A 15,211-nucleotide genomic window follows, 5' to 3' on the forward strand; every position below is an offset into this window, starting at 1 on the left:
CACGGCCAAGGTAAGGAAAGCTGAAGAAAAACAACCACCTCTGAACAAGAAACATAAGATAAAATGTCAAGACTGGGCCAAGAAATATCTTAAGACTAACTTTTCAAAAGTTTTATGGACTGATGAAATGAGAGTAAGGCTGCCGTCACACTATCAGTATTTGGTCAGTATTTTACATCAGTATTTGTAAGCCAAAACCAGGAGTGGGTGATAAATGCAGAAGTGGTGCATATGTTTCTATTATACTTTTCCTCTAATTGTTCCACTCCTGCTTTTTGCTTATAAATACTGATGTAAAATACTGACCAAATACTGCTAGTGTGACGGCAGCCATACTCTGAATGGGCCAGATGGCTGGGCCAGAGGCTGGATCAGTAAAGGGCAGCGAGCTCCACTCCGACTCAGACCCCAGCAAGGTGGAGGTGGGGTACTGGTATGGGCTGGTATCATCAAAGATGAACTTCTGGGACCTTTTCGGGTTAAGGATGGAGTGAAGCTCAACTCCCAGACCTACTGCCAGTTTCCGGAAGACAACTTCTTCAAGCAGTGGTAAAGGAAGAAGTCGGTATCATTCAAGAAAAACAAGATTTTCATGCAGGACAATGCTCCATCACATGCCTCCAACTACTCCACAGCGTGGCTGGCCAGTAAAGGTGTCAAAGAAGAAAAAATAATGATACGGCCCCCTTGTTCCCCTGATCTGAACCCCATAGAAAACCTGTGGTCCCTCATAAAATGTGAGATCTACAGGGAGGGAAAACAGTACACCTCTCGGAACAGTGTCTGGGAGGCTGTGGTGGCTGCTGCACGCAATGTTGATCGTAAACAGATCAAGCAACTGACAGAATCTATGGATGGAAGGCTGTTGAGTGTCATCATAATTAAGGTGGCTATATTGGTCACTAATTTTTTTAGGTTTTGTTTTTGCATGTCAGAAATGTTTATTTCTAAATTTTGTGCAGTGATATTGGTTTACTTGGTGAAAATAAACAAGTAAGATGGGAATATATTTGGTTTTTATTAAGTTGCCTAATAATTCTGCACAGTAATAGTTACCTGCACAAACAGATATCCTCCTAAGATAGCCAAATCTAAAAAAAACCACTCCAACTTCCAAAAATATTAAGCTTTGATATTCATGAGTCTTTTGGGTTGATTGAAAACATAGTTGTTGATCAATAATAAAAATAATCCTCTAAAATATAACTTGCCTAATAATTCTGCACACAGTGTATGTACTATTTTTTTATGACGATTCGCATTCCTATTAATCACTAACCTAATATTTAGTTGTACACCCACAGTTTTTTTTAGAACTGCTTCACATCTACAGTATGTTGCATAGAGTCAACAAACTTCTGGCACCTGTCAACTGTTATTTCAGCCCAGGATGCTTGGACTACATCCCACAATTTTTGGCATTTGTTGGCTTTGCCTCAGAAACAGGAGTATTAATGTCACTCCACAAATCTCATATCGGATTAAAGTCCGGGTATTGGGCTAGCCACTCCATAACCTCAATTTTGTTGGACTGGAACCAAGATCTTGCTTGTTTACTGGTGTGTTTAGGGTCATTGTCTTGTTGAAACGTCCATTTCAAGGGCATATCCTCTTCAGCGTAAGGCAACATGATCTCAAGTATTTTAATATATGCAAACTGGTCCATGAGCCCTGGTATGCAGTAGATGGGTCCGGCACCATAGTAATAAAACATGCCCATATCACTGTCTTCAGAGTGTACTGTGGCTGGAATGCAGAGTTGGGGAGTGGCCTGGCAAACTGGCTATGGCCCTTTGACCCTAAAAGAACAATTTTACTTTCATCAGTCCATAAAATGTTTCTCCATTTCCCTTTAGGCCAGTTGATGTGCTCTTTAGCAAATTGTATCCGTTTCGGTACATGTCTTTTTTTTTAAGCAGTGGGACTTTTCGGGGACTTCCTGCTAAGAGATTAGCTTCACACAGGTGTCTTCTAACTCTCACAGTACTCACAGGTAACTTGACACTATGTTTGATGATCCCTGTCTGAGTGTAACAACTCTGCTGGCATCACAGCATGGCCTCACATCTCTCACACAATCTTACCCACTGCTCCAGGCCATGATGTGGTTTCTGTTTCATGCCAGCTCCATGTTCTGTGTCTCTGCTCTGTGCATGCCTCATGGCTATGTGTATAGGGGGCCGGCGCCTGAACTCTCTGGTTCTTATAGGAATCAGGTGCATCTGTCTAATCAGTTCCTGACCAATTACCAAGAGGCCTCCTGTATATAGTGCAGCTCCACCCTGTGGTCTGGGCCTGTGCAATGTGTTAGCTCAGTTAGTGTTTAGCTGCTGAGTTTGCCTGGCCTTGCTCTGAGTTACTCCCTCTGAGCTTTTCTCTGTGCTTTTGCCTTGTTCTTGTAGTCCGCCCTCCAGGAGGCAGAGTATCCTGATCCCTGTGTCTTGTTCCATTGCCTTGTCTGTACTTTGTCTTTTCTCGGTCTCCTTGTCTGTGGCTTCCTTCCCTGCTTTCTTTCCTTGTGCTTTCTGTCTGCTTTCACTCCGCACTCTTGCGGCTCTGCACTCAGACCGTGCTTCACACTCTCTGGCTTTGCTCTGTGGCTCCGCTCTTTGCGGTTCTATCTGGCTCCGCTCTTTGCGGTACTATCTGGCTCCGCCTCCTGTGTTTCTGCACTTGGCTCCGCCTCCAGCGTCTCCGCTCTTGGCGTTACCTCCAGCGTCTCCGCTCTTGGCTCCGCCTCCAGCGTCTCCGCTCTTGGCTCCACCTCCAGCATCTCCGCTCTTGGCTCCGCCTCCAGCGTCTCCGCTCTTGGCTCCGCCTCTAGCGTCTTTGCTCTTGGCTCCGCCTCCAGTGTCTCCGCTCTTGGCTCCGCCTCCAGCGTCTCCGCTCTTGGCTCCGCCTCCAGCGTCTCCGCCCTTGGCTCTGCCTTCTACTTCTCTTTTCTTAATTCCACCTTCTACTTAGGTTAGGCTATGGGTTGAACTAGATGGACATATAGTCTTCCTTCAACCTTAATAACTATGTATGTACTTGTTACTTGGTCCTCCTGTGTGAACAGGTCCCTACCTGTTCCTTCATTCTCCTTTCCTGGCTTGTTTCCATACCTGCATTTTCTGTGTGTACAGGTCCCTACCTGTTCCTTCATCACACTCTCAATAGGACTGCACTCGGGTGTCATCTGAGTGCAGCCTGATTCATACACCACATCAACCAGTCCTGTGTATCCTGTGTTCCTGCCAGTCCTGCCCTGCCTTCCAGTCCTGTGTTCCTGCTGTCCTAGCCAGTCCTGTTTCCTGCCGTGTCTCTGCCAGCCCTGAGTTCTCTGCCGTGTCTCTGCCAGCCTACTCGTCTGAGTTCCAGCCGTGCTCTTCTGCCAGTCCTGCCTAATGCCCGCACCAATCCAGGTGTTCCTGTCTCCCAAGTGGGATCAGCAGCCACAGCCAGACACCACCCTGGAGTAGCACCTGGCAGCTGCCTGCTGCACAAGCCTGACCTCACCATCAGAGGCTCCAGTGAAAACCCAGGCAGCTGTCATAGTCACGCCCCTTCCAGGGTAGTCTGGTTTGTGGCACAGTGGGGCCACAAACCCCCCCGAGCTCACGCCCACCAGTCAGGGCGTGAGCGTGACACTGAGCCTTTTGCATTCTGGCTGTTCTTCCATCCACTCGAATGGTAGTCTTCCGTTTTCTTCCACGTCTCTCTGGTTTGGCTTTCTATTTTAAAGCATTTTAGCTGAACCGCCTATCATTGTCTGTACTTCTTTGTAAATTTTACCCTCTCCAATCAACTTTTTAATCAAAGTATGCTGTTCTTCTGAACAATGTCTCGAATGACCCATATTTCTCAGGCTTTCAAGGAGAAATGCATGTACAACATGTCCTGGTTTCAGCCTTAAATAAAGGCCACCTTATTCACACCTGTTTCTTCACAGAATGATTGACCTCACTAATTGAACTACACACTGCTGTTATTGTGAACACCCCCCTTTCAATTAATTATTCTGATACACAGACTCAAAAACATGCAGATCATGAATGATGAGTCTGTTGGTTTTCTTACAATCTACTGGACCAACTGATGAATTGTTTAACATGTGGTAATATTTATACCAAAAACAGTGATTAATCTGTAGCAAACTCCAGTGACATGTGCACTCCTACTCCCACCAGCTTCAGGTGGTTTTAATTAGCTGGTTCCTTCCTACCCCATAAATTCTAGGTTTTATAGTCCAAGAGAGGTGTCTTATCAGGACAGGAACCCAACTATAGGATACGCTTTAACGGTGGCAGTTGGGCTCATATATATTGGCCAATTTATGTGCGAAGTACCTTCTTTTTACTGTTAATTTTCCTATAGCATTATTGCAGTTCCAATTTTCTAAAATTTGATATGTACATAATATAGCAGTTACTTATTTTCAAGGGCAGTAATGCAGTTCCAATTTTGTAGGTTTACCATTCTTAACATTCCAGAGTGCAGCTTTGTATTTTCTTAGTGATTAATCTGGTTAGTCGTATTGGACTGCTATTATTTTGCAAAAAACTATCGTAAAGCCAATAATCGTGTGAACATCCGATTTCGAATTTTGCCTGATTCACACATCTCTACTGTAAGAACATGAACAAAAAAAATGAACACATGTACACCACAGTACACTAGCCTTGTTATAAGAACCATAAAAAGCCAAAACCAAATTGTGTGCTCTCCATACATATAATTAAAACAAACTTTATTAAATATTCATGGATAATTTACAAAGCCAACCATATCATGATTGATAAATGATTTTTTATGGGGGTTTAAATCTTTTTATCAGTCACAATACTGTAAAAATGACATTTCTGGCATAAGGGATGCCACCGCTCATCATGAATTAGACGAGCTGTGGCACCACTCCCAGTCTAAGCCCTGTCCATTTTGGCGGAACAGGGCAAAACTGGTGTGAAAATGCAATAAAGGTCACAAAACATTTGCAGAATTTTGCATTGCACAAAAATTGTAATTTACTTCAGAATTCTCATGAAACTGCTTTAATGAATCACAGCCCATAGAAAACATCATTTGTTATGTGTGTGTATATATATATATATATATATATATATATATATATATACAGTGGGGCAAAAAAGTATTTAGTCAGTCAGCAATAGTGCAAGTTCCACCACTTAAAAAGATGAGAGGCGTCTGTAATTTACATCATAGGTAGACCTCAACTATGGGAGACAAACTGAGAAAAAAAAAATCCAGAAAATCACATTGTCTGTTTTTTTAACATTTTTTTTGCATATTATGGTGGAAAATAAGTATTTGGTCAGAAACAAACAATCAAGATTTCTGGCTCTCACAGACCTGTAACTTCTTCTTTAAGAGTCTCCTCTTTCCTCCACTCATTACCTGTAGTAATGGCACCTGTTTAAACTTGTTATCCGTATAAAAAGACACCTGTGCACACCCTCAAACAGTCTGACTCCAAACTCCACTATGGTGAAGACCAAAGAGCTGTCAAAGGACACCAGAAACAAAATTGTAGCCCTGCACCAGGCTGGGAAGACTGAATCTGCAATAGCCAACCAGCTTGGAGTGAAGAAATCAACAGTGGGAGCAATAATTAGAAAATGGAAGACATACAAGACCACTGATAATCTCCCTCGATCTGGGGCTCCACCCAAAATCCCACCCCGTGGGGTCAGAATGACCACAAGAACGGTGAGCAAAAATCCCAGAACCACGCGGGGGGACCTAGTAAATGAACTGCAGAGAGCTGGGACCAATGTAACAAGGCCTACCATAAGTAACACACTACGCCACCATGGACTCAGATCCTGCAGTGCCAGATGTGTCCCACTGCTTAAGCCAGTACATGTCCGGGCCCGTCTGAAGTTTGCTAGAGAGCATTTGGATGATCCAGAGGAGTTTTGGGAGAATGTCCTATGGTCTGATGAAACCTAACTGGAACTGTTTGGTAGAAACACAACTTGTCGTGTTTGGAGGAAAAAGAATACTGAGTTGCATCCATCAAACACCATACCTACTGTAAAGCATGGTGGTGGAAACATCATGCTTTGGGGCTGTTTCTCTGCAAAGGGGCCAGGACGACTGATCCGGGTACATGAAAGAATGAATGGGGCCATGTATCGTGAGATTTTGAGTGCAAACCTCCTTCCATCAGCAAGGGCATTGAAGATGAAACGTGGCTGGGTCTTTCAACATGACAATGATCCAAAGCACACCGCCAGGGCAACGAAGGAGTGGCTTCGTAAGAAGCATTTCAAGGTCCTGGAGTGGCCTAGCCAGTCTCCAGATCTCAACCCTATAGAAAACCTTTGGAGGGAGTTGAAAGTCCGTGTTGCCAAGCGAAAAGCCAAAAACATCACTGCTCTAGAGGAAATCTGCATGGAGGAATGGGCCAACATACCAACAACAGTGTGTGGCAACCTTGTGAAGACTTACAGAAAACGTTTGACCTCTGTCATTGCCAACAAAGGATATATTACAAAGTATTGAGATTAAATTTTGTTTCTGACCAAATACTTATTTTCCACCATAATATGCAAATAAAATGTTAAGAAAACAGACAATGTGATTTTCTGGATTTTTTTTTCTCAGTTTGTCTCCCATAGTTGAGATCTACCTATGATGTAAATTACAGACGCCTCTCATCTTTTTAAGTGGTGGAACTTGCACTATTGCTGACTGACTAAATACTTTTTTGCCCCACTGTATATACACAGGGTGGGCCATTTATATGGATACACCTAAATAAAATGGGAATGGTTGGTGATATCAACTTCCTGTTTGTGGCACATTAGTTTATGGGAGGGGGATGACTTTTTTCAAGATGGGTGGTGACCATTTTGGATCCATCTTTATTTTTTTCAATGGGAAGAGGGTCGTGTGACACATCAAATTTATTGAGACTTTCACAAGAAAAACAATGGTGTGCTTGGTTTTAACGTAACTTTATTCTTTCATGAGTTATTTACAAGTTTATGACCACTTATAAAATGTGTTCAAAGTGCTGCCCATTGGGTTGGATTGTCAATGCAACCCTCTTCTCCCACTCTTGACACACTGATAGCAACACTGCAGAAGAAATGCTAGCACAGGTTTCCAATATGGGTTGTTTCAGGTGCTGCACATCTTGTATCTTTACAGCATAGACAATTGCCTTCAGATGACCCCAAAGATAAAAGTCTAAGGGGGTCAGATCAGGAGACCTTGGTGGCCATTCAACTGGCCCACAACGACCAATCCACTTTCCAGGAAACTGTTCAGACCTGACATCCAAGATGGTGCTCCACCAATCTGGCATCAGGCGAACATCCCTTCGGCGGATATTAGCTACTCATAAATGGCACCCTTACAAAATCCAGCTGCTGCAGCATCTCAACGAGGATGACCCAGATTGATGCGCTGAATTTGCAGAATGGGCAAAACAAATATTGGAACAGGACCTTCATTTTACACAGAACATTATGTTCAGGGATGAGGCAAACTTTTTTGGGTGGGCCATTTATATGGATACACCTAAATAACATGGGAATGGTGACAGTTTTCTTGCGTAGGGTGTCTTGCATTGAAATCTGCTGCAATGACCCAGGTACTGTGTTCACCAGACATCAACACAAATTTTATCCGCTCCTCACGTGTTAACCTCTGCAACATGTCAATGGCTGTAAACAAAGAGAAACTTGTAAATAACTCATGAAATAAAGTTTCGTTAAAACCAAGCACACCATTATTTTTCTTGTGAAATTCTCAATAAGGTTGATGTGTCACATGACCCTCTTCCCATAGGAAAAAATAAAGTTGGATCCAAAATGGCCAACTTCAAAATGGCCACTATGGTCACCACCCATCTTGAAAAGTTTTCCCCCTCCCATATACTGTGCCACAAACAGGTAGTTGATATCACCAGTATAGCTCTCGCAAAAATTAAAGAGACCACTGCAAAATGCTCAGTTTGTCCGATTTTTGTCTTTATAGGTATATTTTTTAGTAAAATGTAAATTGGTAATTTATCCTATAAACTACTGACAACATGTCTCCAAATTTCCAAGCAATAAATTTTTTTTTTTTTTTCTGAAAAGGAGAAATGGACAAAATTAAAAAAAAAACCAGTGCATTCAGACCTCAAATAATGCAAAGAAAACAAGTTCATAATCATTTAGAAACAACAATACTAATGTTTTAAATCAGGAAGAGTTCAGAAATCAATATTTTGTGGAATAACCATGATTTTTAATCACAGCTTTCATGCGTCTTGGCATGCTTTCCACCAGTTTTTCACAATGTTTCTGGCGCAAAAATGTAAGCAGTTCTTCTTTGTTTGATGGCTTGTGACTATCCAGCATCCTCTTGATTACATTCCAGAGGTTTTCAATGTAGCTCAGGTCTGGAGATTGGGCTGCCCATGACAGAGTTTTGATGTGGTGGTCTCTTAATTTTTGCCAGATATATATATATATATTTGATTATTTGTTGTATTATTGCTCATATAACAAACAAAGCATGTGATCTAGATGATGTGAAAAAGCTTCTTCCCTGCAATGTATTTTTACGTTTTCTGTCTTAATGGTACCTCGATTTGCATAATATTGCGGTGTGATTGTTTCAGAGCTTCAAATTATGAATATAGGGACACAAAATTTTACAACATCTCGATTTATTCAATTTTGAGTATGAGTGCTACACACAGAAATACACGCACTTATTTGCACTGCTATTCTATCAATGAGGCTGTTTATAGTGTAGTGCTTCTTTCACAATTTCTTTTTTTTACTGGGTTTTAACATTGATATGAAAACCGAAAATTCCAATTACGTTCAATGATAACAACAGAAAAGTTGACGGTTGTTAATATCAAGTTGTTATTAAACATTAGAATCTACTATATAATTGTCTAAGGATCACTTCCGTCTGTCTGTCTGTCCTTCTGTCTGTCACGGATATTCATTGGTCGCGGCCTCTGTCTGTCATGGAATCCAAGTCGCTGATTGGTCTCGTCTGCTGCCTGTCATGGCTGCCACGACCAATCAGCGATGGCCACAGTCCGATTAGTCCCTCCCTACTCCCCTGCAGTCAGCGCCCGCTCCATACTCCCCTGCAGTCGGCGCCCGCTCCATACTCCCCACAGTCACCACTCACACAGGGTTAATGCCAGCGTTAACGGACCACGTTATGCCGTGGGTAACTCACTCCGTTACCGCCGCTATTAACCCTGTGTGACTAAGTTTTTACTATTGATGCTGCCTATGCAGCGTCAATAGTAAAAACATCTAATGTTAAAAATAATAAAAAAAATAAAAAATCATTACATACTCACCTTCCGCCGCCTTTCCCGCTCCTCGCTACGCTCCGGTAACCGCTCCATGCAAGCGGCAAGTTCCGGTGGCAAGGAGTGTATGGGAGAAGGACGTGCCATGACGTCATGGTCATGTGACCGCGACATCATCACAGGCCCTGCACGCCTGAACGAGAAGGACCTGCCATGACGTCATCACAGGTCCTGCACGCCTGCGCGAGAAGGACCTGCCATGACATCACGGTCATGTGACCGAACTACAAGGGGCCTTATTTTTTAACCTGTGACATACGTGACTGGGCAATACACTACGTGGCTGGGCAATATACTACGTGGCTGGGCAATATACTACGTGACTGGGCAATATACTACGTGGCTGGGCAATATACTACGTAACTGGGCAATATACTACGTGGCTGGGCAATATACTACGTGGCTCTGTGCTGTATACTACGTCGCTGTGCAATATACTATGTGGCTCTGCGCTGTATACTACGTCACTGGGCAATATACTACGTAACTGGGCAATATACTACGTGGCTGGGCAATATACTACGTGACTGGGCAATATACTACGTGGCTGGGCAATATACTACGTAACTGGGCAATATACTACAGGGCTGGGCAATATACTACGTGGCTGGGCAATATACTACGTGGCTGGGCAATATACTACGTGGCTGGGCAATATACTACGTGACTGGGCAATATACTACGTGGCTGGGCAATATACTACATGACTGGGCAAGAGACTACGTGGCTGGGCAATATACTACGTGGCTGGGCAATATACTACGTGGCTGGGCAATATACTACGTGGCTGGGCAATATACTACGTGGCTGGGCAATATACTACGTGACTGGGCAATATACTACGTGTTTGGGCAATATACTACGTGGCTGGGCAATATACTACATGGTTGGGCAATATACCACGTGACAGGGCAATATACTACGTGGCTGGACAATATACTACGTGGGCTGTGCAATATACTACGTGGACATGCATATTCTAGAATACCCGATGCTTTAGAATCGGGCCACCATCTAGTATAAGTATAATCAGCTTGCTGAAGTATTAATATAAGCTCTTACATGAGCCAAATAATTCTGTGTGTGTTAGAGGAATGTAAACAAGAAAGGAGGGTGGAAAGAGAAAGGTTGAGAAGAAAAATGAGGTGGGGGAGAGACAAAAAAAAATATTCAAACCAGCACATCTACCACGAGATTCTATTCTATTCAACCTCTTAAAGATCAAAAGTAATATTCTTTGCTCAAGGTTGATCTAGTGCCAGTTCCATGACCATAGGTGCTTACGGTACACAAACAATAAAGATTCCAGTAGGCAATAATACAGTTTTGCAGTAACTGTGAGAAGCTATCCTGTCTGCATGGACTGATAGTCTTGCATAATGATTTTAACATCTAGTGACGTCTGATATGGCAAACTGCTGCAGTTCTGAAAGAGATAGGAGGTCCAGTGTTCTCTTCTTTTAGGTGCCTCTATAAGGTGTTATTTGGAATTCAGTAACAACAGTTTATTGGTAATTGTATACTTTTTCTTAATCATCATTTAGTGCTGCTTTCATTTTCTATCAATTGACATGTCACTTAAATTCGACTGTAATTGCTCAATTGTTTTTTAGCGCTTCTAAAATATAAATAATCTACTTCCGTGTGTGATTTTTCTGATGTTTAACAAGATTTGGTTTGTAGGAAAACATTTTACCACATTCTGAACATGAAAATGTTTTTCCTACATGAGCTCTTTGATGTCCAATAAGAGATGAGTTTTCAGCAAAACACTTTCCACATACGGGACATGAAAATGGCTTCTCTCCTGGGTGATGTCTCTGATGTCTAACTAAAGCCGATTTCTGGTTAAAACTTTTGCCACATTCTAAACATGAAAATGGTTTCTCCCCTGTGTGAATTCTCTGATGTCTAATAAAATCAGATCTCTTAGGATAGCATCTCCCACATTCTGTACATAAAAATGGTTTCTTCTCTACATGAATTCTCTGACGTCTAACATGATCTGAATTCTGCTTGTAATTTTTCCCACATTCTGAGTGTGACAATGATTTTTGCCTTGTGTGAATTCTCTTATGTCTAGCAAAATCTGATGCCCGGAAAAAACATTTCCTACATACTAGACATGTATATGGCTTCTCCCCTGTGTGGGTTCTGAGATGTGCAACAAGTTCTGATGTCTCTTTAAAACATTTCCCACATTCTGAACATAAAAATGGCTTCTCCCCTGTGTGAATTCTCTCATGTTTAGCAAGATCAGATTTCTGAGAAAAGCATTTCCCACATTCTGAACATGAATATGGCTTTTCCCCAGTATGAATTCTTTGATGTGTAACAAGTTTTGATTTAACACTAAAACATTTCCCACATTCTGAACATAAAAATGGCTTCTCCCCTGTGTGAATTTTATGATGTCTAAGTAAACCTGATTTATAGCCAAAACATTTCCCACATTCTGAGCATGAAAATGGCTTCTTCCCTGTGTGACTTCTCTTATGTGCATCAAGGTAGCATTTCCCTGTAAAACATTTGCCACATTCTGAACATAAAAATCGTTCCTCTACTGTGTGAGTCTTTTGATGTTCAATCTCCCTACTTTTATCTTTATTCTGAATAAAAACCTGAGATGAATCAGAAGATATGATTTGTTGAACAGTATTTGGTGATGGAGTTTTGCTGAGAATGGCTGGAGGTATATTTGGGAATGTAGCATTCTCTTCATATATGTCTGGTATGAAATCATGATCTTCTTCTTTAAAATCTGACAATATCAGAAGTTCCTCTGAACATTCGGTCCAGTCATCTGCCAACAATAAAACTGATTTTACTCTTTTCAATAAAAAATTATAATATATTACATTTTATAACACTTTTATACAAATTGCATTAACCTTCGGTTATCAACTGACTAAAGGTACCTTCACACATAACGATATTGTTAACGATATCGTTGCTATTTGTGACGTAGCAACGATATCGTTAATGAAATCGTTATGTGTGACAGCGACCAACGATCAGGCCCCTGCTGGGAGATCGTTGGTCGCTGAACAAAGTCCAGAACTTTATTTCGTCGCTGGACTCCCTGGAGACATCGCTGGATCGGCGTGTGTGACACCGATCCAGCGATGTCTTCACTGGTAACCAGGGTAAACATCGGGTAACTAAGCGCAGGACCGCGCTTAGTAACCCGATGTTTACCCTGGTTACCATCCTAAAAGTAAAAAAAAACAAACACTAGATACTTACCTACCGCTGTCTGTCCTCCAGCGCTGTGCTCTGCACTCCTCCTGTACTGTCTGTGAGCCGGAAAGCAGAGCGGTGACGTCACCGCTCTGCTTTCCGGCTCACAGACAGTACAGGAGGAGTGCAGAGAAGCAGAGCGCAGCGCTGGAGGACAGACAGCGGTAGGTAAGTATCTAGTGTTTGTTTTTTTTTACTTTTAGCATGGTAACCAGGGTAAACATCGGGTTACTAAGCGCGGCCCTGCGCTTAGTTACCCGATGTTTACCCTGGTTACCGGCATCGTTGGTCGCTGGAGAGCGGTCTGTGTGACAGCTCTCCAGCGACCAAACAGCGACGCTGCAGCGATCCGGATCGTTGTCGGTATCGCTGCAGCGTCGCTTAATGTGAAGGGGCCTTAAGACAATGAGGACAATAAGTCAGTGCTGTTAGGTGGTGTCTGTCTCATACTCTTCCTAACAGCTAAATGCAGTCTAGCACCGTGCAGAGCAAAGATGTAAAGCAGTAGACTAATGTACAAGCCAAGGCTTTGCAGCAAAGCCTTGCAAAGCCTTTGCAGCAAGGCAAGCATTCAATGACCTGTGCAATACTAAGGAAATCCTCAAAACATGACGTGTTGGTGGCTCTTGAGGACCGAACTTGGGGAACACTGCTTTAGAACATCTAGCTTAACCTAAATAAAAATATATTCTATACGTACAACTTTGGCTATTTCTGATCAAGATTGTTTTATTTTTTCATAATTATTTAATAAAAAATATCATATGGAACAGAATTTCAATATTAGGTCGGCGTCACACTGGCGACTTAAACGGACAAGTGCAATGCGATAAAAAATCACATTGCACTCGGACCAATGTTACACTATGGGGCAGCTCCCAGCAGCCGATTTTTTTGTCGGCCGTTTTCCTCGGTCAGAGACAATCGTAGCATGCTGCGATTGTCACGGACAATCGGCCGACTCTCGGCTCACTCGCACCCATATAAGCATGTGGGTGTGAGTGAGACAGCGAACATCACTCGGATATCATCTGATGGAGGCGATGGGGAAATTAGTTTCTCTGCCTCCTCTGCAGCTGTGCTCCGATCCGCTCTGTGCGAGAGGCTCGCAGCACAGACACATGACACTTGGCTCCTGCTCGCAGCAGCCGAGGGTCATTAGCATATCGCATCCGATGCTCTCGCATCGGATGCAATACGCTAGTGTGCCTCCGGCCTTAAATGGTGTACAGCGTGGGTGGAGCACAGTTACTGAGTGATTTACATGATTTCAAACCTGCATGGAAACAACAATGTCATTATGAAGCTCTTTTGCCTGACCTGAACAAAGATTTAACAAAACGTAAGAAGGGAACCTGTCAGCAGTTTTTCCCAATATAAACTAAAGCCATTAACTTCTCTTGTTTTACAGTACAGCAATCTGTAATTAAGCCCCCAAACTCCCCTACAGATTAAAAAAATACTTTTCTATAAGTTTCTCACGCGTATGCTAACTTGTGCGGTGCAGTCTGATGGGTGTTGCTGCTATTTGCCAATTGCCTCCTCTATCCCCGCAATTACATTTTCCTGCCTTCATTCATGTGGATGACACACCCTACATCATCCAGATGCCCCCAGAAGAAGATAGGCGAAACAGCGCTGGAGTAGTGGGACATGGAGCCTGAAACTTCTTAGATGGAGCATCTGATATAGGTAATGTACCTCTCACACATTTATTCTAGATGTGTGCTACCTTGACGCAGAAGGATATTTAGGATCACTGTATGGTTAGCTATTGAGGTGGGGATAAATTTACCATTCTATTTAACACAGCACTGGGACTTTAGAAATCTATACTCTTGGCTTCCTCTAATAGCTGGATCTCTATATAACATATCGCTAGCTCTTGAAGAATTTCTGTGTCCTTGTTGAAGGTTTTTCCCTGTCATTTTACTCAGCATTCTATTTCATGTATTAATTCAATAAAAATATGTGTTTTTTTAACATATTGCTGCTTGAATCTCTTCATATACTGGGGTAGGAATTTATTTTTCTCAGTTTTTTGGGTGGAATATGTAGTGAAGTGTCTAGCATTACATTTTCCTATGAGACTATTGTGATACGTCATCCAGACAGTGCTGTAATTCTTGTGCAGTTGAAGCACAGGCCTGCGCAGGAGCACGTTCCTCTGCTGCTTCAGGCACATGCGCATTACATGACTTTGGGCTGCCCTCTAGTAAGACAGATCAAAGTGCGCCTGCAGCGGCCTGTGAAGGCTGGAGATTTGCAATAATATGTGGATGACGAAGGATGCCTCATCCACATCAGCCAATCAGTAGGACACAAATGCGAGGATAGAGGAAACACCAGGAAAAGGCAAACGTAATTTGGACTGGACCGCGTCAAATAAATACGGCACGAGAGAGCCATAGAAGGTCATTTTTCTAAGTTAAGGGCTTTGGTCCAAGAAGATTTAAAAGTGGTCCCATTAGCTTAAATTTTGAATACTTGCTAACACAGATTAGTAATGAAGTGCTGCCTATGAGACACCTGTCCATTACTAATCCTATAGTTATATTGTAAATAAACACACAGCCAGCATAAGTATTTTATTTGAAATAAAAACAAAACACACTTTGGGTATGTGCACACGAT

The 15,211-nt window shown here is 42.5% G+C and overlaps 1 protein-coding gene across 1 annotated transcript in view; it reads right to left on the reverse strand.

The window, feature by feature from the left end:
- Window positions 1-8,555: 8,555 nt before the first annotated feature.
- The window catches only part of LOC138667012 (oocyte zinc finger protein XlCOF22-like), a 47,876-nt gene continuing 41,220 nt past the window's right edge, over window positions 8,556-15,211 (reverse strand). The window contains exon 7 of the mRNA XM_069755242.1: window positions 8,556-12,140. Within this exon, the coding sequence (XP_069611343.1) occupies window positions 10,972-12,140 (1,169 nt within the window). The 3' untranslated portion in view covers window positions 8,556-10,971. The remainder of the gene's footprint in view (window positions 12,141-15,211) is intronic.

This window comes from Ranitomeya imitator, chromosome 2 (genome assembly GCF_032444005.1).
Source record: "Ranitomeya imitator isolate aRanImi1 chromosome 2, aRanImi1.pri, whole genome shotgun sequence".
Lineage (NCBI taxonomy): Eukaryota > Metazoa > Chordata > Amphibia > Anura > Dendrobatidae > Ranitomeya > Ranitomeya imitator.